Below are 25,240 nucleotides of genomic sequence, written 5' to 3'. Positions count from 1 at the left end.
TGCCTGGGATCGCTCCAACCGCGACCTGCGGACTTTACCATCGAGAGCTCGCAGACTCGGGTTTAAGGTGAGGGAGGAAAAGATTTAGTAGGAACCTGAGGGGGTAACTTTTTAATACAAAGGGCGATGGGAATATGTAACGAGCTGCCAGAGGAGGTAGTGGAGGCAGGTACTATAATAATGTTTAAGCGACTTTGGACAGGTACGTGGATAGTAAAAGTTTAAAGGGTTCAAGGCCAAGCGCAGGCAGGTGAGACTAGTGTGGATGGGGGATGTTGGTCGACAAGGTGGGCCAAAGGGCCTGTTTCCACAGGGCTGTATGATTCTATGGTGACCATCATCTGCAATGCCGCCTTAGAACGGGAAACATATTCCATCTAAGAAGGGCCTCTACCTGAAACGTCACCCATTCCTGCTCTCTAGAGATGCTCCCTGTCCCGCTGAGTTACTCTAGCATTTTGTGTCTGTCTTCAACATAGTCAATCGGTTCTCCGAGCGCTTGCGGCTTGACGGATTATTTCCTCTCGTCAGTTGCCACCTCCCTGTAACAGACTTAAAGAAATGCCCATTTCCTGTCTCTCGAGCTGTTGTGCTGCTCAGTCAACCTACAGTGAAGGGACACTTGATTCATACGTGGAGTTGCCAGCACTGCCTTCCTTTGCTGCAAGCAGCCATGTGAAGGGGCACATGAAGCAGCTCCCTGCTATCCCCGACACCTCCTCTCGACGGCCTTGCTGTGAAACTTGCAAATTCGTCGATTTTATTAATCGGGTAAGACTTTAAAAATGGAGCAGCTACTGTGCAGTGTATGTTGTGTCAGCCAATCTTTAAACCTGGGATTGGTGCAAGAGGAAACAAAGTGCTGGAGTAACTCAGCGGGTCAGGCAGCATCTCTGGAGAACACGGATAGGAGATGCTTTGGGCCGGGACCATCTCAGCAGCACAGTGGTAGAGTTGCTGCCTTGCAGTGCCAGAGAACTGAGTTTGACCCAGACTACTGGTGCTGTCTGTATGGAGTTCGCACATGACCGAGTGGGTTTTCTGCGGGTGCTCCAGTTTCCTCCCACATACCAAAAACGTACTGGTACGTAGGTTAATTGACTTTGGTATAAAATTGTATATTGTCTTTCGGTGTGTAGGATAGTGTACGGAGATCGCTGGTTGGCACGGACTTGGTGGGCCTAAGGGCCCGTATCTCTAAACCTAAACCACGTTCTCCAGAGATACTGCCTGACCTGCTGAGTTACTCCAGCACTTTGCGTCCATTTTGTATATTAACCAGCATCCGTGGTTCTTTGCTTCTTCATTGGTGCAAGAGCATCTACAAGGACAACAATATCATTTTATAAGGTGACAGATGTAGTGATTGGTGGCTATTGATGTAAGCCAAGTAGCAAAAAAATTAGTGAAAAATACGCATATTGAAAATGATAATTCCGTGGCGACTGGAAACCTTGAAATTGTAATAGAAAAATGTGAAGTGATTACTGAGGTGGTCAAGTTTTATCTATTGACGTTGTCTGTACTGTGCAATCATTGGGCTGATTAAACGCATGCCAAAGAAAGCAGAGAACAATATCTGCATTCAACATAGGCATCATTTTGCACAGATCATTTAACAAAATGGTCTGCTTGAGTTCACACATTCAGAAACCGCCCCTCCTCCATTTTCAAAGACTCCTTTTCTTTCATGCCAAGCCGTGGACCGTTTGACCAAACAATACTTCGATAAATCACGACTAGGGCAGACCTATAACCTGTGTGTGTGTTTTATAGACTGTATGGTGTGATTGTTGACCCAAAGATTAAACCCACCTTGTTTTGTATGGAAACAAAGCTGCCTTTTGTGCTTCCTATTTGTCCCTTGACTCTCACTGTGTACGGACGGGCCGGGTACCGTTCTGTGAGCGTGAACGACAATTCCCTGCCTCTCCCAAGTGTGGAGCAGCTGTAATTTCATCGGTGGGACGAGAGAGTGAGTGTATCTTCTACTGTCTGGGTAATGCACTTGTGAGCGCATTAAACATCTCTGTTGCAGTGTAAAATTAAGCGTTTATTTTGAGGGGGTTAGAACACATAAACTAGGATGTAATGTTGAGGTTTTATAAGGCATATGATGAACGTTTGACGCACTGGGCCTGTACTTGCTGGAGTTTAGAAGGAGGAGGGAAATTTAGCGAATTGTGAAAAGCCTGGATAGAGTGAATGTGGTGTTGATATTTCCACTGGTGGGAGAGTCTCGGAACAGAGACCATATCATCAGAATAAAAGGATGAACCTTTAGAAAGACAAGGAGGAATTTCTTTACTTGGAGCATGGCAAATCTGTGAAATTCATTGTCACAGACAGCTGTGGAGACCAAATCAATTGATATTTTTAAGGCGGAGATGAACAGATTCTTGATTAGTAAGGGCGTCAGGGGTTATGGGGAAAAGGCAGGAGAATGGGGTTGAGAGGGAAAGATAGATCAGCCATGATTCAATGGTGGAGTAGACTTGATTGGACGAAAGGGCTAATTCTGGCCCTGGAACTTGTGAACATATGAACTTATAGTGTGTACTACTTGGCAGTGAGAGGTTCCTTTGCTGGTTTCAGTGTGCTGAGCAAGGTTACCATGAGCATGTGCAGTGTACAGATAACTATAGATGTGGTAGATAGGGGAGGTTTGTTTGCAAGAAGGAACAGTTTGCAATTGATCATATGTTTTGCAATTCAGTTTGAAGCCTGTTATTAGACTGGAGAATCGGGTCCTATGTTTAGAGTTCTCTCCTTCCATGTAGCTATAGGAAATGATTCAACTATGATATTCTTTGTGAGAGAAAATGGGGAGGACACAGACACCATCATTTAGCATGTTCCTTTGATTCTCAATTCTTACAAACCAGCCCTACGGTCAATTTAGTTTAGCATAGTTTCGGGATAGAGCATGGAAACTGGCTCTTTGGCTCAGAGACCATGGCAACCAGCGATCACCGGTAATGCTAGCTCATAGAAACATAGAAAATAGGTGCAGGAGGAGGCCATTCGGCCCTTCGAGCCAGCACCGCCAGTCATTGTGATCATGGCTGATCGTCCCCTATCAATAACCCGTGCCTGCCTTCTCCCCATATCCCTTGACTCCACTAGCCCCTAGAGCTCTATCTAACTCTCTCTTAAATCCATCCAGTGACTTGGCCTCCACTGCCCTCTGTAGCAGGGAATTCCATAAATTCACAACTCTCTGGGTGAAAACGTTTTTTCTCACCTCAGTCTTCTCCCCTTTATTCTCAGACTGTGGCCCCTGGTTCTGGACTCGCCCAACATTGGGAACATTTTTCCTGCATCTAGCTTGTCCAGTCCTTTTATAATTTTATATTTCTATAAGATCTCCCCTCATCCTTCTAAACTCCAGTGAATACAAGCCTAGTCTTGTCAATCTTTCCTCATATGACAGTCCCGCCATCTCAGGGATCAATCTCGTGAACCTACGCTGCACTGGATGTCCTTCCTCAAATTAGGAGACCAAAACTGTACACAATACTCCAGATGTGGTCTCACCAGAGCCCTATACAACTGCAGAAGAACCTCTTTACTCTTATACTGAAATCCTCTTGTTATGAAGGCCAACATTCCATTAGCTTTCTTCACTGCCTGCTGTACCTGTAAGCCAACTTTCAGTGACCGGTGTACAAGGACGCCCAGGTCTCGCTGCACCTCCCCCTTACCTAACCTAACCCCATTGAGATAATAATCTGCCCCCTTGTTTTTGCCGCCAAGGTGGATAACCTCACATTTATCTATATTAGACTGCATCTGCCACGCATCTGCCCACTCACTCAACCTGTCCAGGTCACCCTGCAACCTCCGAACATCCCCTTCACAGTTCAAACTGCCACCCAGCTTTGTGTCATCCGCAAACCTGCTAGTGCTGCTCCTAATTCCCTCTTCCAAATCATTAATATATATGGTAAACTGTTGCGGCCCCAATATCGAGCCTTGCGGCACTCCACTCGCCACTGCCTGCCATTCTGAAAAGGACCCGATCACTTCTACTCTTTGCTTCCGGTCTGCCAACCAATTTTCTATCCATGTCAACACCCTACCCCCAATACCATGTGCTCTAATTTTAGTCACCAGTCTCCCGTGCGGGACCTTATCTGAAAGTCTAGATACACTATATCCACTGGCACCCCTTCATCCATTTTACTTGTCACGTCCTCAAAAAATTCCAGAAGATTAGTCAAGCATGATTTCCCTTTCATAAATCCATGTTGACTTGGACTAATCCTTTTACTGCTATCCAAATGCCCCATTATTACCTCTTTAATAATTGACTCCAGCATCTTTCCCACCACCGGTCAGGCTAACTGGTCTGTAAATCCCCGTTTCTAATTCTCGCTCCTTTCTTGAAAAGTGGGATAACATTAGCTATCCTCCAATCCACAGGAATTGATCCTGAATCTATTGAACATTGGAAAATGATCACCAATGCATCCACTATTTCTGGAGCCACCTCCCTGAGGACCCTGGGATGCAGACCATCAGGCCCAGGGGATTTATCATCCTTCAGTCCCATTAGCCGACCCAATACTATTTCTCGCCTAATGAAAAATTCTTTCAGTTCCTCTACCCCCTTAGATCCTCTGTCCTCCAGTACATCTGGGAGATTGTTTGTGTCTTCATTAGTGAAGACAGATCCGAAGTACCTATTCAACTCTTCTGCCATTTCCTTGTTGCCCATAATAATTTCACCCGTGTCTGCCTTCAAGGGGCCCACATTTGACTTTGCTACTCTTTTTCCCTTAACATATCTAAAGAAGCTTTTACTGTCCTTCTTTATATTCCAGGCCAGCTTCCCTTCGTATTTCATCATTTCATCCCGTATTGCCCGTTTTGTTTCCTTCTGTTGTCCTATGAAAGTTTCCCAATCCTCTTTGCTGTGTTATACATCTTTTCTTTTAGTTTTATTCTATCCCTAACATCTCTTGTCAGCCACAGTTGCCTCCTACTCCCTTTAGAATCTTTCTTCCTTTTTGGAATGAAATGATCCTGTGTCTTCCGGATTATGCCCAGAAATTCCTGCCATTGCTGTTCCACCATCATTACTGCTAGGATTCCTTTCCAGTCTACCTTGGCCAGCTCCCCTCTCATGCCTTCATAGTCCCCTTTGTTCAACTGCATCACTGACACTTCCGATTTAACGTTCTCCTTCTCAAATTGCAGATTAAAACTAATCATATTATGATCACTACCTCCAAGCGGTTCCTTTACCTCGAGTTATCTTATCATATCTGGTTCATTGGACAACACTAAATCCAGAATTGCCGTTTCTCTGGTCGGCTCCATTACAAGCTGCTCTAAGAATCCATCTCGGAGGCATTCTACAAACTCTCTTTCTTGGGGTCCTGAACCAACCTGATTTTCCCAGTCTACCTGCATATTGAAATCCCCCATCACCACAGTGGCATTACCTTTGTTACATGCCAGTTTTAACTCCTACTGCAACTTCCACCCTACATCCGGGCTACTATTTGGGGGTCTGTAGATAACCCCATTTAGTGTCTTCTTGCCTTTACAATTCCTCAACTCAATCCACAGTGACTCTACCTCATCAGTCCCTATGTCTTCCCTCGCAAGGGACTGAATTCCATCCCTCACCAGCAGCTACCCCCCCTCCTCTGCCCACCTGCCTGTCCTTTCTATAAGATGTATAACCCTGAATATTAAGTTCCCAGGCCCGATCCTCCTGCAGCCACGTCTCAGTAATCCCCACAATGTCATATCTACCAACCTCTAACGGAGCCTCAAGCTCATCTACTTATAATTCACGCATTCATATACAATACTTTTAATTCCTTACGCATCTCACCTTTCACATCGATCCCTATTACACTTGGCCGTACTCTCCTATCCCTTTGTGAGCTTCCTTTCCCGTTAATTCTGGGGTCATTAACCATCCCTTTACTCTCTTTCCCTTTAACTCCGTCCTCGACTATCCCATTTGACACCCCACCCCTCTTATTCAGTTTAAAACCTCCTGTGTAGCAGTGGCAAACCTGCCTGCCAGAATGCTCCATCCTATACACTAGGGACAATTTACAAATTTACCGAAGCCAATCAACCTACACACCCGCACGTCTTTGGTATGTGGGAGGAAACCGGAACACCCGGGTAAAACCCACGCGGTCATGGCAGAATGTACGTACACCATACACACAGCGCCCTTGGTTGGGATTGAACCGGTGCCTCTGGCGCAGCTAGGCAGCAACTCTACCGCTGTGCCACCGGCATGAGGAATTTATGGTATATTGAGACTAAGGCAGGTGGTGCAGAGAGATGTCATTGAATCAGTTAGAAGACCAAAAGTATAAACAGCCACCGAGGATGTTTCTTCAGATGCTAGCGCCAACTTTGTTCATGGCAAGTTCCCCACCTTCTACCCAGATAAGTGGTGGGTCTATGGAATGAGCTGCCAAAAGAGATAGTTGAGGCAGGTACTATAACAGCATTTACAAGACATTTGGAGAGGTACACAGATGGGAAAGGTTTAGAAGGATGTGGACTAAATCCGGGCAAGTGGGACTACCGTATCTGGGGGCATCTTGGTCAGCATGGACAAGTTGTGCTGAAGGGCCTGTTTTCCTGCTGCATTCATTTATTGTGCCATGACTCTAAATCCATCCCTCCATCCTGACATTTCACTCCTCTCTGACAACCTTTTGTCTCCTTTTCACCTTTGTCATTTACTCCACCCATCTGCCAATCAACCCCCCCCCCCCTCTTAACCTGTATCCACCTATCACTTACCCATCTCTGTGCTGGCCATGCTCATCTTTCCCAGCCTTCTCCCCCCTACTACAATCAGTCTGAAGAAGCATCTCGACCTGAAACGTCACCTGTCCATTCCCTCCACAGATGCAGTCTGTGATCCAGAGATTGGGGTTCCTAAGCCAGGCAGGCACTTCCTAGTGTGTATGAAGGAACTGCAGATGCTGGTTTAAACCAAAGATAGACACAAAAAGCTGGAGTAACTCAGCGGGACAGGCAGCATCTCTGGAGAGAAGGAATGGGTGACATTTCGGGTCGAGACCATTCTTCAGACTTCCTAGTGTTAGTAAACAAATACTGTTATAGTCAGAGGTGGAGCGGCATGGTAGAGCTGCAGTAGTTGTTCTTACAATGCCAGACACACGGGTTCAATTCTGACTATGGGTGCTGTCTGTACGGAGTTTGCACATTCTCCTTGTGATCGCGTGAGTTTTCTCCGGGTTCTCCGATTTCCTCCCACATTCCATAAAACATAGATTGCCATTTGTAAAATGTCCCTAGTGTGTAGGATAGTGCTGGTGAATGGAGATCGCTGGTCGGCGTGGACTCGGTGGGCTGATGGGCCTGTTTCTACGCTGTATCTCTAAAGTCTAAAGGTTACATCCTTAAACTGAGGCCCAGTCTCTTCACAAAATGTTGTAAAATATCTCCTGGAATGGTGAGGATGGAAGGATCATGTTCTCTGGATAACCCAACCAACATCCCTTTAAACAAGCAACATTTCCAACTAATGCTAGTTTTTTAGACCTTAATGCAAACAGACTTATTACTGCTTTTCATGTTATAGGAGCAGAATTAGGCCCATCAAGTCTACTCCACCATTCAATCATGGCTGATCTATCACTCCCTCTCAAACATATTCTCCTGCCTTCTCCCCATAACCCCTGACACCGTACTAATCAAGAATCTGTCAATCTCTGCCTTAAAAATATCTATTAACTTGGCCTCCACAGCCGTCATTGCAAATGAATTCCACAGATTCACTACCCTCTGACTAAAGAAATTCCTCTTCTCCTTAATGAAGGTATGTCATTTTATCTGAGGCTATGGTCTCTGGTTCTGGACTCTCCCACTAGTGGAAACATCCTCTCCACATGCACTCTATCCAGGCCTTTCACTATTTGGTAAGTTTCAATTAGGTTCCCCCTCATCCCAGTAAACTCCAGCGAGTACTGGCCCAGTGCCGTCAAGCACTCATCATCACACATAAGCTTTTCACTGCACCTCGGCACACGTGACCATAAACTAATCTCAACTCGTATCTGAACCTAGGAATTCCTGGGAACATTCTCGTAAACCTTCTCTGGGCCCTCTCCAAGATTTTGGTTGTAAAATATTTAAGCTGACCAAAGCTTTAGATTATTTAAAGCAGGAGATGGCGAAATAAAATGTTGCAGAGTATACAGTAGTTATTTCAAAGTTGTTCAAACTGACCCTTCCAATATTCTCCACAGGCATCTGGAACTGATTTATACCCGAATGAAGACTATTAGTACTGCAGCAATTTGGCCAGTTGTGGTTGTCAACTGTTCCATGCAAATTATTAAGTAGTTAGATGTCAGATAGAAATCTGTACAGTCCCATCAAATGGGGACAGTTAAATGCTGAGGGATCGGATAGCATAGTTAGTGCTGGATGTTTTGGTGCTGTATTACTTATGAAATTGATTTAACTCTGGTATTTAAAAAAAAGACACAAAGTGCTGGAGTAATCAGCGGATGAGGTAGCATCTCTGAAGAACATGGATAGGCCACAAAGTTCTGAAGGGACACAGCGGGTTAAACAGAACGGGTATAACTCTGGCTAAAATGTGTGCCACCATTCCCGGGTGAGGTCATGTTCCAGGCACCCACGACTCTCTGTATTAAGAACTTGTATTTATTGTACACTTGCATGCACATTCTACAATTTTAAAACATCAGCAAATTTGACTGGGACTTGTAACCATGAGTTGCCTTTGTAACCTCTGCCTTGCCATGACCTCATCCCATATAATGCAACTTTTGTTGGGGGGGGGAGAGAGAATTCTTCACGATTTCCTCTCTAACATCCACACCCATTCCCATGCTTTCCATTGAAACCTCCACAATCAACACAGAATCTATAACAGTTCACCACAGGAACAGGCCCTTCGGCCCACAATGTCCATGCTCATCAGGGTGCCAAGTTAAACTAATCTCTGCCTGCGTGAGATCCATATCTCTACATTTCCCGTATATTCACCTAAAAATTCATATTCTATAAATCTGAAGCATATGGAAGACTAGGCTGGACAGAGGCTGGTATTCCTATATAATGTGCATGCCTGCCCCTAGCAGCAGAAGGAGACTTGGCACCTTCAGTGTAGGGTGTAGATCAGAAGTTGGTTTTGGATATTAAAAGTGGGGCGTAACAATGTCGCAGCGGTAGAGTTGCTGTCTTGCAACGCCTGTGATCCGGGTTTAATCCTGACTACTGGCATTGTCTGTACGGAGTTTGTACGTTCTCCCTGTGACCACGTGAGTTGTCCCCGGATGCTCCGGTTTCCTCCCACACTCCAAAGACATGCAGGTTTGTAGGTTAATTGCCTTCAGTAAAAAATTGTGACTTGTCCCTCGTGTGTAGGATAGTGCGAGTGTACGGGGTGATTGCTGGTCGGCGTGGACTTGGTGGGCCGAATGGCCAGTTTCCGTGCTGTATCTTGAAAGTCTAAAGAATTGAGCAGAATTAAGACATCCTCCATCATTCCATAACTAATATGCCAAAACTAATGCTTCACTATTCTCCCCTGACTCTCAGTCTGAAGAAGGGTCTCGGCCCGAAACGTCGCCCATTCCTTTTCTCCAGAGATGCTGCCTGCCCCGCTGAGTTACTCCAGCATTTTGAGTCTGTCTAATGCTTCCCTATGTCAGCTGATGTTCATGGTCATGTTGGCCAAGACAGATAAATTTGGCAAACAAATGCTGCTGTCAAAGTTGGTTTACAGCTGAATATCATAATCATACTCTTGCATTTTTGGTGCATGTACTGTAGAAGCTTATTCCTTTGTCCGTCGTGACATTTACGCACCAAGCTTGTGTAATCATAAGAGCTGAGAATCCACACGCGATTTTGATTTCATGGCCATAATAATGAGCTATTCATATTTTCTGCGATATTGTGCCACGTGACGTGCGTTGGAGAGCAGACACAGACTCGGGCTTGTTGCTTTCTTCAAAGCAACCTTCTGATCATGGTCATATGGGAACAAAATCCTACAGAAATGAAGCCCCAAGCTGATAGACAAGCTTCTGTTGCAGTCATCTCAATCACTTTTGCAGTCAAGATGTACTTACAATAGAACAATGAAATTCATACTTGTACCATCATCAAAGGCCTATTATGAGAACACTGTCCTCATGGATAACATAATAAACAACAACAATTAATACATTAAACATCCAAATATTGGTGCAATAAACCTGGTCCTTCATGAAACCTAGATATTTCACAACTAATTAGACTGATCTGTAGGCTGTTGGGAAGAAGTTGTTCCTGAATGTGGAGGTCACTGTTTGAAGTCTCCTGCACCTTCTTCTCACTGGCAGGAGTGAAATGAGAGTGCGGTCAGGGTGATGTGGGTCCTTGATGATCCTGGCTGCCTTTTTGAGGCTGCCACTCCTGCAGATCCCTTTGATGGTGGGGAAGGCAGTACCCATGATGGACTGGGCAGTGTTCACCATCTCATTTGTTCCTGGGCGTTTGAGTTTCTGAACCAGGCAGGATGCAACCAGTCAATATATGCTCTCTACACCTGTAGCTGTCAAGAGAGCATTCATCTATATCCTGCTTCAGTGAAGTCTGTTATTCTTGCACTACAATTGTTGCACTTACGTAGTTGTGCACGATTGTCCTTGTGCATAGTATGATTTTATTGAATTGTATGCAAAGCAAAGCTTTTCACTGTATCTCGGTACATGTGACAAAGTACCATTCAAAGGATGAAAACTTCACAGTTAATGAAAATCCTAAGTTGTAGGTGCTGGAAATCTGCAATGAAAACGGGGGTAGCACAATGACACAGCTAATAGAGCTGCTGCCTCATAGCACCAGAGACCCCAGTTCAATCCTGACCCCGGCATTGTTCTATCTGGGACATCTATCTATCTATCTATCTATCTATCTATCTATCTATCTATCTATCTATCTATCTATCTATCTATCTATCTATCTATCTATCTATCTATCTATCTATCTATCTATCTATCTATCTATCTATCTATCTATCTATCTATCTATCTATCTATCTATTTCTGCCTGTCTTGTGGGTGCCAGCCTTTGGTTCGTTGCTACGCCAACACCAGAAGCAGAAACACCGAGATTTTTTCCATTTCGGTAGAGATTTCACTTTTCATTCCAAGTATCCACTCCTGATTACATTTCGTCCTGTTTATGTACACATTTTTAATAAAATCCTTCTTACCCCCCACTCACTCATTTTGTCGCCTCCTGCTGGCCAGCGACCATAACGGCTGCTGGCGCCCGCCTCTCGCCTCAAAGACGCCATTTAAAAACAGCCGCACTGCTGAGTGCTGGAATCTTATGTTCGGGAACGGCTTGAGTTGGACGACCACGTCTCCCGTGGGGGCTACGGGTAGGGAACGGGTGCGTTGGGGGAACAGACCCAATGGGTCTGCACTTGGTCTAGTATGACAATAAAACACTCTTGACTCTTCTTCATGTGATTTCATGGGTTTCCTCCAGGTGTTCCAGTTTCCTCTCAAATTCCAAAGACGTGTGGTTTTGTAGGTTAATTGGCCTCTGTAAATTGCCCCCGAGTGTAGGGAGTGGATGCGAAAGTGGGATAACACGGAACACGTGTGATCGATGGTGAGTGTGGACTCGGTGGGCTGAAGGGCCTGTTTTCATGCTGTATCTCTAAACTAAATTGGAGAGAATATAGAAACAAATAACTGCAGATGCTGGTTTATACCAAAGATAAACATATCCCCGGGCAGGTGCTCAGGGCATGTGCTGGACTACTATCCCTGGTCTTCACTGACATTTTCAATCTGTCACTGGCCCAGGGTGTTGTCCCCACTACAACCATCGTGCCAGTGCCCAAACAATCAGCTACAGGGAGTCTCAACGACTTCCACCCAGTGGCACTCACCCCTGTCATTGCAAAGTGCTTTGAGCGGCTGATCTTGGCTCACCTCAAAGCCAGCCTCCCCCCCACACTGGACCCCCATCAGTTTGCCTACCGGACCAACTGGTCTACAGAGGACGCCATATCGGCGGCCCTACACTCTGCCCTGACCCACCTAGACAGCAATAACACCTACATCAGGTTGCTGTTTATCGACTTCAGCTCCGCATTTAATACTGTCATCCCCGCCAGCTTGATCACCAAACTCAGCGGACTTGGCATCACCACCTCCCTCTGCAATTGGACACTGGATTTCCTCACCAACAGACCACAGTCTGTTAGGGTCAACAACCTCACCTCCTCCACTATAACACTGAACACCAGCGTGCCACAGGGCTGTGTGCTCAGCCCTCTCCTCTACTCCCTCTTCACCCACGACTGCATCCCTAAGTACGGATCCAACGCCATCATTAAGTTTGCTGACGACACTACGGTGGTAGGACTGATCAGTGACAATGATGAGTCAGCCTACAGAGAGGAGGTCCAGCACCTGACAACCTGGTGTGCCAACAATAACCTCGTCCTCAACTCCAAGAAGACGAAGGAAATTATTGTTGACTTCAGGAAGATCAGAGGGGGCAGACATACCCCCATCCATATAAACGGGACTGAGGTGGAGCGCGTCTCCAACTACAAATTCCTCGGGGTACACATCTCGGAGGATCTGTCCTGGTCCCTCAATACCTCCAAACTGATCAAAAAGGCGCAGCAGCGCCTTTACTTCCTGAGGAGGCTCAAGAAAGCTCACCTGTCCCCCCAGATCCTGACCAACTTTTACCGCTGTACCATCGAAAGCATCCTGACCACCTGCTTCACGGTATGGTACAGCAGCTGCACCACAGCTGACAGGAAGGCACTACAACGGGTGGTGAAAACCGCTCAGCACATCATCGGTGCCCCGCTCCCTGCCATGGATGCCCTCCACTGCAAACGGTGTCTGAGACGGGCCGGGAAGACCATCAAGGACCCCTCCCGCCCTAACCATGGTCTGTTTGCCCTCCTCCCATCAGGGAGGCGGTACAGGAGCCTCAGGTCTCGTACAAGTAGGATGAGGAACAGCTTCTACAACAACACTATCACATTGCTGAACTCGGAGTCCCGCCGATAGATTTCTCCAGTCTCTCCGTCCACATTGTTTGCTTATTATCCTAGTGGCGGCGCGGCTCTGGCTGCAGCGGCTCTCCGGCAGTCCTGTTTGTTTTGTGTTTTTTTTGCTGTTTATTTTCGTTTTGGTTAGTCTAGTTTTGGTTTTTAGTTTCTGTTTGGGGGGGGGGGGGTTGAAACGGGGCTTGCTGTCTCTCCCTGCGGGGGAATGCGACTTTTTTGTCGTATTCCCCTTCTCTGCCTCCGTCTGCGCTGAGGCCTAATGGCGGAGCTGGCGACCTCGAGGCTCAGGAGGCAGAGCCCGCCAGAACTCGCACTGGGCTCGCTCCCGTGAGGACGGCCCGGCTCGGGGCTGGAACAGGGCTTTCGTGAGGGGCTGTGACGCTCCCGTGAGGACGGCCGGCCCGAGGAAGGAACGGTGCTCCCGTCGGAGTGGCCGAGCTCGGGGAGGTACGGCACTCCTAGCCCGAGGGAGGAGCGGCGCCCATGTTGGGGCGGCCTAGCCCGAGGGAGAAGCGGTGCCCAGTCGGGGTGGCCCAGCCCGAGGGAGGAGCGGCTCCCATGTCGGGGCGGCCCAGCCCGAGGGAGGAGCGGCGCCCAGTCGGGGCGGTCCAGCCCGAGGGAGGAGCGGCGCCCATGTCGGGGCGGCCCAGCCCGAGGGAGGAGCCGCGCCCACGTCGGGGCGGCCCAGCCCGAGGGAGGAGCCGCGCCCATGTCGGGGCGGCCTGGCGCGAGGCTGAGACGGTAACGATACTCACGTGAGGGCGATCCGGCTCGGGGCTGGAACGATGCTCCGGTGGCTGGGACTGTGTTCTGGCGGCGGTGGCCTGAGTCCGGGGTTCGGCTGCGGGCCAGCGGCTGCATCAGCAGGACTGGTGGGCGGCAGCTTCAACCACCCCGGGCCGCGGTGTTTGAGCCGCGGGACAGTTGTAACATCGCCCGGGGGGTATCGCCTCAGCGCAGAGGGAGAAGAGGAGGGAAGAGACTGGAGACCTAAGACTTTTGCCTCCATCACAGTGAGGAGATGTTGGGTGGACTCACTGTGGTGGATGTTAATATGTGTTTATTGTTGTTTTTTATTGTATTGCATTGTATGTATGACTGCTTCAATTTCGTTCAGACTTCGGTCTGAATGACAATAAAGGCTATCTAATCTAATCTAATCTTATTCTGTATTTTTATTTCTATATTGCACTATTACTACGAACAGACGCTAAACAGCATTTCGTTGTACCCATACTTGTATCTGTGCAATGACAATAAAGTTGAATTGAATTGAAGTGTTTATCTTTGGGGAGTAACTCAGCGGGTCAGGAAGCATCTCTGGAGGAAAAGGATAGGTGATGGTTTGGGTCAGGATCCTTCTTCAAACTGAAAGTAGGGGTGGGGGAGGTGAAGAGCTGGAGGCGAGAGAAATCTCGAGAGAATGTGGAAACAAGACTGCAGATACTGGTTTAAAAAAACCCAATCTAAACTAAACTAAAATACGATAATCCTTAGTATGTCGAAAAAGAAAAATATTTCAGGTTGAAGATGCTTCATTGGGACTGGAAAACTGTGACGTGGCAGAGGAGGTGGGGCAAGGGATAGTGAGGGCAGACGACCAAAATGACACAATGAGAGAGTGCAGATGCTGGAATCCAGCGCAAAAAAGTTGGAGGAAGGCAGCGGGTCAGGCAGCATCTGTGGAGGGAATGGCAGGCAACATTTTGGGTCGGGACCCTTCTTCAGACCAGCTAATTGTACAAATTATTCTCACACAGAACTGCATGTTTTTCTAAAGCCTAACTATGTTCTTTTTCTTAGTACTGGTCCATCACCAATTTTCTGGCAACCTGGTTGTCCTTTAATCCAGACAAAAGCACAAGAGTGCATTTAAAATCCCCCTCCTACCCTGGGAGTCCCCAGCGAGTTAGGCAGCTGATCGTGACCACCCCAACGGACTGGTCCCTCATCGAATATCGAACAGCACAGCACAGGAACTGTGGGCTGCACGGTGGCATGGCGGCACAGCAGTAGATGTTGCTGCCTAACACCACCGGAGACTCTGGTTCGATCCTGACGGCTGGTGCTGTCTATACAGAGTTTGTACGTTCTCCCTGTGACCGCATGGGTTTTCTCTGTGTGCTCCGGCAGACACATAGAGGCACAGATGGTAGAGCTGCTGCCTCCCAGTGCCAGAGACATGGGTTTGTTCCTAACTGTGGGTGCTGTCTGTGGGGTGTTTACACATTCTCCCTGTGACCATGTGGGTTTCCTCCCGGTGCTTCGGTTTCCTCCCACATCCTAAAGACGTGCGGTTTGTAGTTATATTGGCCCTCTGTAAATTGATGTTAGTGTGTAGGGAGTGGATGCGAAATTAGGATAATACAGAACTAGTGTGAACTGTTGATCGATTGGTCTATGTGGACTAGGGGCGAGGGGCGAAGGGCCTGTTTACTTACTGAACCTCCAAACAAGCTCTAAACTAGTTTTACTGATGCACCACAGAGAGCGGATACATTATAACCTGGTATGCAACAGCTCTGCCCAAGATTGCAAGAATTTGCTGTGAATTATGTGAAGATCACACAAACCAACCTCCTCTCCCCACCCGCCCCCATTGGACATCCAGTCTGAAGAAGGTCCTGACGCAAAATGTCACCTATCCATGTTCTCCAGAGATGCTACCCCTCCCGTTGAGTTACTCCAGCACTTTGTGTTGTACTTCACAAGATTCCAGCATCTGCAGTTCCTTGTATAGCCCTTCGATGATTACAGAATGTGCTGATGTTGCCAATGTATAAATATATGAGTGTTCAAAAGGGAACTGCAGATGCTGGAATATCGAAGGTACACAGAATTGCTGGGGAAACTCAGCGGGTGCAGCAGCATCTATGGAGCGAAGGAAATAGGCGACGTTTCGGGCCGAAACGTCGCCTATTTCCTTCGCTCCATAGATGCTGCTGCACCCGCTGAGTTTCCCCAGCAATTTTGTGTACCTTATAAATATATGAGGTTTGAGTATTAGGGATATCTAACACTTGGCAAAGCAAAATGTTGGCGTGAATCACCCTGTTTGTGTACCTTTTCTGGGAGGTTCTTACCTTGGCCATCCTGAAATGTGTTCAGAACTGCTTCAATGGCACATTCCCCTGATTGATGATTTGCATTGTAAAGTGGGTAATGATTACCCCTGCATTAATGTCCCTTTTGTTCATTCTTTGGAAAAACACACATGACTTGGAATGAGTGGGTGTGACTTTTATTTTGCAAAAGTTCAAGAATCTAACTAGTAGGTTTTGGTAAGTATGAGCATACGTATTATCAGTAAGTTGATAGTTTATATATATATATATATAGATATATGTGCACGTACCAAATGGCATAGTTATGCAGTGGTCGAGTTGCTGCCTTACAGCGCAGGAGACTGGGTTTGATCCTGACTCATGGTGCTGTCTGAATGGAGTTTGTACATTGTCCTTGTGACTGTGCCGGTTTTCTCCGGGCGCTCTGCTTTCCTCCCACATCACAAAGAAGTGCAGGTTTGTAGGTTAATTTGCTTCACAAAAATTGTAAATTGACCCAAGAGTGTAGGATAGGGGATAGTGCAAGTATACAGGGTGATCGCTGGTCGGTGCAGAGGGATTTTAGGGAACCTTTAACACCAACCCTCCCTCCTTCCCCTCCCCTCTTTCTCCCCCACACTCCCATGCTCTTACCCCTTCCCCTGTGCCCCACCGGAACTTCCACTTATTTCTCCCCCGCCCCCTCCCCTCCCCCGCCTCCTCCCCTCCCACACCCCCTCCACCCAAAAATCCCTCCTCTTATTTCATAACTTGCAACTCTTCAACCCTTTGTCTCAGACTATTGCTTCATCTCTTCCCCCCCCCCCCCCCAATCAGTCTTCAAAAGGGTCCTGACTTGAAACGTCACCCATCCCTGTTCTCCAGAGATGCTGCCTGACCCCTAGTTATTCCAGCGCTTTGTGTCTTCATATCTATTAGCTGATTGATTTGATGGATGCTTTGAGTGTGCAACAAGTGTCAGAGAGGGCTGCATGCTGACGCTGACGCATGTGGTCGAGAGTTTTATCAGTTGATTATCATGTGGTTAGATTTTGCAAGTATTCCTGAGAAGTAGCCTTTGAATTTTAAATCAGTATTTTAATGAATGCTGGCTAACTGCAAGATATGGTACTGTAATATTTGGACTTCACCACATTAACGCAGGGGATTGTACCAAGCTGTGCCAAGGCTGCTGGAGGTACTCAGCAGGCCAGACAGCATCTGTGCAGGAAAATTGTTACCTCCCCTCACCTCTCTCCACCAGTGTGAAGAAGGATCCCAACCCGAAACATTGTCCGTTCCCTCCACAGATGCCGCCTGACACATTGAGTTCCTCCAGCACTTTTTTACTCAGGATTCCAGGATCTGCATTCCTTGTGTCACTTAGACTCTCAGTCTGAAGTAAGGTCTCGACCTGAAACGACGCCTATTCCTTTTCTCCAGAGATGCTGCCTGACCCGCTGAGTTACTCCAGCACTTTGTGTCTATCTTGTGTTTCTATGCAAAGATATTGTATTGGCTTTGCATTTTTTTTTATTTTAAATGGTATATTTAAATTATCCATATAATCTTTGATAGCAATTTTATCATTGCCTTCTCAGAGCTTGGTTGTGGCAGGTTTTTTAAGCAGAGGTGGTGGTGGGTTCCTGAAATGCCTGCCAGGGGTGATGGTGGTGTCAGAGGCCTATGGAAAGGCTCACAGTCATACAGCATAGAAACAGGCCCTTCGGCCCAACTTGCCCACACCGGCCAACATGTCCCAGCTACACTTGTCCCACCTGCCTGCATTTGGCACATATCCCTCTAAACCTGTCCTATCCATGTACTTGTCCAATTCTTTCTTAAACGTTGCGATATCATGGAATCTGGAGGGAATGGGCAGGTGACGTTTCGGGTCGGGACCCTTCCTCAGACTGTCAATAATAGTGGGGAGAAAGCTGGAAAAGAGAGGGGGGCAGGACAAAGCCTGCCAAGTGATCGGTGGATATAGATGAGAGGGAATTGGGTGACAGATGAGTACTGTAAGTGACAAAGGCTGGAGGTGAAACAGACAAAGGGGTGTCAGATAAGGAGAGCAGTGAAATTTAAAGCCAGAGGGTGGGATATGGGTGGAAGGGGAAGGTGGGGGAAAGAGGGGTAGATGCTGCCTGACCTGCTGAGTTCCTGCAGCACTTAGTGTTTGGCTCAAGATTGCGGCATCTGCAGTTCTTTGTGTCACTTGGACTGAAGAAAGGCCTCGACTCGAAACGTCGCCTAACCCTTTTCGCCAGAGATGCTGCCTGAACCGCTGAGTTACTCCAGCAATTTCTGTCTATCTTCGGTGTAAACCAGAATCAGCAGTTGCTTCCTACACTCCATGTGTTAGTCAATGGGATTCAGCTCACTTTACCCCTTCCCCACCATTTTCATGCTTATTCATGATTTGCCCTGGGGTTACTTCTGTGTGGTGGATGTTTTTTTGTAGAAAGATGTGGGGTGCGGAACAGTGGACTAAACTGCAGAGAGGCAATGTAGCACTGACGTGAGGATTGCTCTCTGGAACTTTTCTCCACTCGATTAAAGCTGATCCCAGCTCAGAAATTGTTGTGGCGAATGATTCAAGAGGAAACTATCCAGCAGGCTATTCTGTAAGGACTCAAAAATGCATGATTGTGAGCATTTTATAAAATGTACAGAAATCTGCTTCTGGAAATATCATCTCAGTTATTAACCATAAGTTGCCAGGACAGATCATAGTGTGAATGCAAAAACAAGCGTTACTAGCTAGTATAAAATCAAGGGAGGTATTTTGTCCAATAATTAAGAGTTGGGCACATGGACCAATGTTTCTAATAAGCACATATAAATGTGCAACTTGGAAGTGGACACATAGTGCTGGAGTAACTCAGTGGGTCAGGCAGCATCTCCGGAGGACATGGATATATGCGACCTTTTCTGTACGGGGCTTTTCTTCAGACTCGCCTATATATGTTCTCTGCAGATGCTGCCTGACCTGCTGAGTTACTCCAGCACTTTGTGTTGTGTTATGTATTGTACCTGACCCGGCTCCTGCTTTGTGGTTTCCCCTAACATCCCCCAGCCCCTTCTTCGAGTTGAATTAGAAGTCAACCCCTCAAGACTATGTATCATTGAGTTATAGAGCTGTACAGTATGAACCAAGCCCTTCAGCCCACTTTCTCCACATTGGGTTAGTCTAATTTGCCTGCTTCTGGCCCGTGGCTCTCTAAATTCCTCTTCCTATCCAAATGCCCTTTAATAAGATTGTGGCAGCTCTGATTGTTATCTCAGTTTCACAGACCCGCCTAGCCCCGTTATCATTGCTAGAGGCAGTGCTGGAGTAACTCAACCGGTCAGGCAGCGCCTCTGGAGAAAAAGGATTAGGTGGCGTTTTGGGTTGTGACACTGCTATGTCGTTAGCTCTCCCAGTGTATCTTTGCCACCATTAGTGATCAGAAATCTTTTTGCTTTAAACATTTAGGAAGATGAGTTCTTTGCAGAAGAACGTTCCAAACATCATGACAAAAGAATGTTCTTTGGAGATGTCTACAGTCATGGAATACAAAATAGATAGTTCTGCTGTAACACAACAGTTGCATTCCTGAGAAACCTCGGCATTATAGATAACCGCACTATAAACGTAATTATCTCACCACTCTCCGCATTAAAAAAAACTTGCCCTCCTTTCCATTTTTTTTTTGCTTTCTGTACCAGTTTTCCCATTGAATTGATTAATCTTGATTCTGACTGTGTGGCTCAGAAACAGCTCCTTAATCCAGTTAAGATGGCATGTCTTTGCGTGCCCTGTTCACACAGATGCCCTGATGTGGACACCTGTGTTGAAATGGCTTTCTAATCTCATTTTGTGTCTGTGCAAAATCCCACAGAAATGGAAACTGTAACGAAATAGCTGAGGCTGTTTGCTCACTGGCAACTGTGAAATCCCAGCCATTGTATGTGATTTATCAGTTTTATTAAAGTATTTCCAGCCCAATGATTCAATTTAAGATTGCACAGACTTGATGTGCAAAGGTTCTGATTCCTTCCAGTGCTTCTGTTCGTTCATTCCAGCAGGGATTTTTCAAATCACTGACCTCAAAGTAAAAATAGATAGATTTTGTTTAGATCATTTGCTTTATCTGAGCTTCGTTTCAATATGGCATTAATTGATGTTGTAAAAATCACAACATGGTCAAATGAGATATTTATCCCAGTAGACACAAAAAAACGGAGTAACTCTGTGGGTCAGGCAGCATTTCTGGAGAAAAGGAATAGGTGACATTTCGGGTTGAGACTCTTCTTCAGAGTGAGAATCAGGGGAGAGGGAAACTAGAGATATGAATAGGTACAAATAAACAAATGAATGAAAGGTCTGCAAAAAGACAAATCAAAGCTAGCAACGATGATTGAGGAAAGGTGGAGCCCACAATGGTCCATTGTTGGCTGTGGAGAAGGTGATAACGAATTCCCTCTGTGGCAGGGAATTTATGGAATTCCCTGCCACAGAGGGCAGTGGAGGCCAAGTCACTGGATGGATTTAAGAGAGAGTTAGATAGAGCTCTAGGCGCTAGTGGAGTCACGGGATATGGGGAGAAGGCAGGCACGGGTTATTGATAGGGGACGATCAGCCATGATCACAATGAATGGCGGTGCTGGCTCGAAGGGCCGAATGGCCTCCTCCTGCACCTAGTTTCTATGTTTCTATGTTTCTGTGAAACGAATAGTGGAACTAGGCGGAATGACAGTGAAACTAGTGGGAAGACTAGGGTGGGGGAGGGACGGAGAGAGAGAGGGGATGCAAAAGTTACTTGAATTTAAAGAAATCAATGAGAAGGGTCTCAACTATTCCTTTTCTCTAGAGATGCTGCCTGACCCACTGAATTACTCCAGCGTGTGTGTCTTATCTTCAATATTCATCAGCTGCCCAAGTAAAATATGAGGTGCTGTTCCGCCGATTTGCCCCGGTGTAATTGTTCATGGTGCCGGCTTTTGGTTTTGCTTGACTTTAGTGAAAACCTTAAGATGCGGGTATTTTGGGGGAGGGGAAAAAATGCATCTTATAAATAACTCTCAAACTTGAAATCCCTGCTTTGATCTTTATGCAAATGAGGTTCCTGTGAAATGTGCCGTCTGTTGATTTAAACTTAAAGTGATAATTAACAAAGCATCAATACTACATTGAGGAAAAAATGAGCAAAATTGTTTCCGCAATGGCCTGTTTAAATATGCTGGCTTATTATCCATGCTGAGTACACAGGAAATGTTGTTATCTGTCACAGTTTGAAACTTTTGTAGTGTTTCTATATTTCTGTTTCTTTATAACATTAGTGTCTCGTCTGCGGTCGACACCATTTGTGAGTTTGCATTAGCTCTTTTCCACAACATCCTGTCGAGACTATTATCTGATTAGCAATACCTACAACTGATGTTGTTGCTTCCGGCTTGAACTAGGTTTTTAAGGTTTGTGCATTGAAACTGCCCCGTGTTAACATTATGCTTGTGCCGGTGAATCGTGAATCTACGGTGGCGCAGTGGTAGAGTCGCTGCCTTACAGCGCCAGAGACCCAGGTTCGATCGTGACTACGGGTGCTGTCTGTACAGAGTTTGTACGTTCTCCCTGTGACCTACGTGGGTTTTCCCCGGGTGCTCCGGTTTCCTCCCACACGCCAAAGACATACAGGTTTGTAAGTTAATTGGCTTCTGTAAAAAAAAAAAATGTCCCTAGCATGTAGGATAGTGCTAGTGCATGGGATGATCGCTGATTGGCGTGGACTTGTAGAGTTTGAGTTTAGTTTCTTGCCGTGTGTACTGAGGTACAGTGAAAAACTTTTGTTGCGTGCTAACCAGTCAGCGGAAAGACAATACATGATTACAATCGACCCATCCACAGTGTACAGATAGATACATGATAAAGGGAATAACATGAATAATGGTTAGTGCAAGATAAACCCAGTGAAGTCCTTTCAAAGATGGTCCATGGGTCTCCAGTGAGATGGATAGTAATTCAGGACTGCTCTCTAGTTGTTGGTAGGAAGATTCAGTTGCCTGATAACATCGGGGAAGAAACTGTCCCTGAAGAGGTGAACCGAAGGGCCTGTTTTTGTTTTGTATTTCTAAACTAAACCAAAATCAAGTGAAGAATTTGAAGGACAATTTCATAATTGCTTGACAGTAACAGTACTGATCTAACCTGCTACAAATTACCTAATTTTGTTTTGCAGCAGTTGGGAATGATTGCAATAGTAATTTGAAAGGTTTTTTTTCTCTCGCTTTATGGCAGGTGCAGAAAATAGCTCGACCAAAGCCAGCAGCATGTCGGAACATTCCAGAGACGGAGGCCTTAAGCAGCCCGTACAGAATGAGAAGCCAGGCTTTGACAATTTTGGCTATGTGGGCATTGATTCCATTCTTGAACAGATGAGGAGGAAAGCTATGAAACAAGGATTTGAATTCAATATAATGGTTGTAGGTAAGTCGCCGAGAAACTAATTAATCCAATCTTTTATTGGTTGGAATTTACAGGAATATATTGCTCTTGCCAAGCCCTCTTGTTTGAATGGAGACATAAAGACCTGCAGATGGTGGAATCCTGAGCAAAACACAATGGGCTGGCGTAACTCAATGGGCCAGGCAGCATCTGTGGGGGGAATGGACAGGTAATGTTTGGTGGGATCCTTATGCCCCTGTCCCACTTGAGAAACCTGAACGGAAACCTCTGGAGACTTTGTGCCCCACCCAAGGTTTCCGTGCGGTTCCCGGAGGTTTTTGCCAGTCTCCCTACCTGCTTCCACTACCTGCAACCTCCTGCAACCTCCGGGAACCGCACGGAAACCTTGGGTGGGGCACAAAGTCTCCAGAGGTTTCCGTTCAGGTTTCCTAAGTGGGACAGGGGCATTATTTGGTACAAGGTACTGAACCAAACTGAAGATGGCTCCCAACCTGAAACATTTCCTAATCATTCCCTCCACAGATGCTGCCTGGCCTGCTGAGTTACTCCAGCCCTTTGTGTTTTGCTCAAGATTCCAGCATCTGCAAATCCTTGTGTCTCCATTTTACTGCCCCACTGCATAATCTCCTCAAACGATGCCTGCTTTGAAGTAGTTCTTCTACTCTCTCCGACAGGAATTCTGTGAGACCTTCTCTTACGTGCCCCCCGCTCTGTAATTCCTGCTCTTCAACCATTTTCTGACCCAGACTCCACTCTGAAGAAGAGTTGAGTTGCTCTAACACTTTGTGTTTATCTTTTGTTTCAATGTCGGGTATAGTCTTGGCTGGTTTTGTCACTACAAGGTGCTCCACGTAAGTTCCAGGATCAGGCATTTGTGACGAGTGGCGTATAGCCACACGAGATTGAGAAATAACAGGGCGGCACAGTGGTGCAGCAGTAGAGTTGCTGCCTTACAGCGCCAGAGACCCAGGTTCGATCCTGAGTACGGGTGCCGCCACACTTCAAGATTTGAGGGCTAATTGGCTTTGGGGTATAATTGTAAAACGTCCCTAGTGTGTAGTATAGTACAAGTGTATGGGGATCGTTGGTCGGCACGGACTCGCTGGGCCGAAGGGCCTGTTTCTGCGCTCTACCTCTAATCTAAACAAAACAAAACTGAACAGATCTGCGATGCCATTGGGGCAGCACGTTGGTTCAGCGGGTACAGCTGCTGCATAACGGCCTGAGACCCGGATTCCATCCTGACCTCGGGTGCTGTATGTGTGGACTTTGCACCTTCTCCCTGTGACCCCCATGGGTTTCCTCCGGGCACTCCAGCTTCCACCCACATCCCAAAGAATATGCCGGCTCATTGGCCGCTCTACATTGCCCCCTAGTGTGTAGGGAGTGGATGCAAAAAGTGTGAGAACATAGAACGATTGTGAAGGGGCCATCCATGATCAGTGTGGACCCATTGGTGGACCCATTGGTGAGAAGGGCCTGTTTTACAGATGCAGCATGGAAACAGGCCCTTCAGTCCACCGAGTCCACTCCAACCAGTGATCACCCCATACACTAGCACCATCCTACTCACTAGGGACAATTTACAGAAGCCAATTAACCTACAAACATCTATGGAATGTGGGTGAAAACCGAAGCACCCACGTAGGTCACAGGGAGAACGTACAGACTCCGTACAGACAGCACCCATAGTCAGGGTCGAACCCGGGTCTGTGGCGGCTCTGCCACTGCGCCACTATGCCGCCCAATCTTTCAATCCATCAATCCAATTGCACATGAGAAAAAAGTGATCAGTTTGAGACATCTAATTATCACGTTCAGCGGTTGTAAAACTCTACAGGGAGACGCAGTGGGAAAACCACAGCCTTCCAGCTCTGGTTACCTCTATGCGAGGAAGGACATTCTTGCCGTAGAGGGAGTACAGAGAAGGTTCACCAGACTGATTCCTGGGATGTCAGGACTATCATATGAAGAAAGACTGGATAGACTCGGCTTGTACTCGCTAGAATATAGAAGATTGAGGGGGGATCTTATAGAAACTTACAAAATTCTTAAGGGGTTGGACAGGCTAGATGCAGGAAGATTGTTCCCGATGTTGGGGAAGTCCAGAACAAGGGGTCACAGTTTAAGGATAAGGGGGAAATCTTTTAGGACTGAGATGAGAAAAACATTTTTTACACAGAGAGTGGTGAATCTGTGGAATTCTCTGCCACAGAAGGTAGTTGAGGCCAGTTCATTGGCTATATTTAAGAGGGAGTTAGATGTGGCCCTTGTGGCTAAAGGGATCAGGGGGTATGGAGAGAAAGCAGGTATAGGATACTGAGTTGGATGATCAGCCATGATCATATTGAATGGCGGTGCAGGCTCGAAGGGCCGAATGGCCTCTACTCCTGCACCTATTTTCTATGTTTCTATCTGGGTTCAATTCTGACCTCTGGCACTGTCTGTGAAGTTTGCAAGTTCACTCTGTGACCACATGGTTTCATGGGTCCTTCCAGTTCCTCCCACATCCTAATGACATGCAGACTAGGGCGGCACAATGGTGCAGCGGTAGGGTCGCTGCCTTACAGCGCCAGGGACCCAGGTCCAATTCTGACTGCAGGTGCCCTCTGTGTGGAGTTTGTACGTTCTCCCTGTCATCATGTGGGTTTCCTCCGGGTGCTCCGGAAT

General features: G+C 46.7%; 1 protein-coding gene across 6 annotated transcripts in view; it reads left to right on the top strand.

Moving 5' to 3' along the window:
- Positions 1-25,240, top strand: part of septin9 (septin 9) — a 311,371-nt gene that overhangs the window by 227,001 nt on the left and 59,130 nt on the right. For 3 of the 6 annotated variants that reach the window (XM_033044632.1, XM_033044635.1, XM_033044634.1), the window contains one exon: positions 22,403-22,591. The exons of 1 other annotated variant lie outside the window; for it this stretch is intronic. In XM_033044632.1, the coding sequence (XP_032900523.1) occupies positions 22,403-22,591 (189 nt within the window). Of the gene's footprint in view, positions 1-752; positions 772-1,956; positions 1,976-22,402; positions 22,592-25,240 lie in introns of those variants that run through there. 2 more of the 6 variants (XM_033044637.1, XM_033044638.1) reach the window with 2 other exon arrangements.

Source organism: Amblyraja radiata, chromosome 26 (genome assembly GCF_010909765.2).
Source record: "Amblyraja radiata isolate CabotCenter1 chromosome 26, sAmbRad1.1.pri, whole genome shotgun sequence".
In the NCBI taxonomy this organism is placed as follows: domain Eukaryota; kingdom Metazoa; phylum Chordata; class Chondrichthyes; order Rajiformes; family Rajidae; genus Amblyraja; species Amblyraja radiata.
This window is presented reverse-complemented; position numbering and strand designations above follow the sequence as displayed.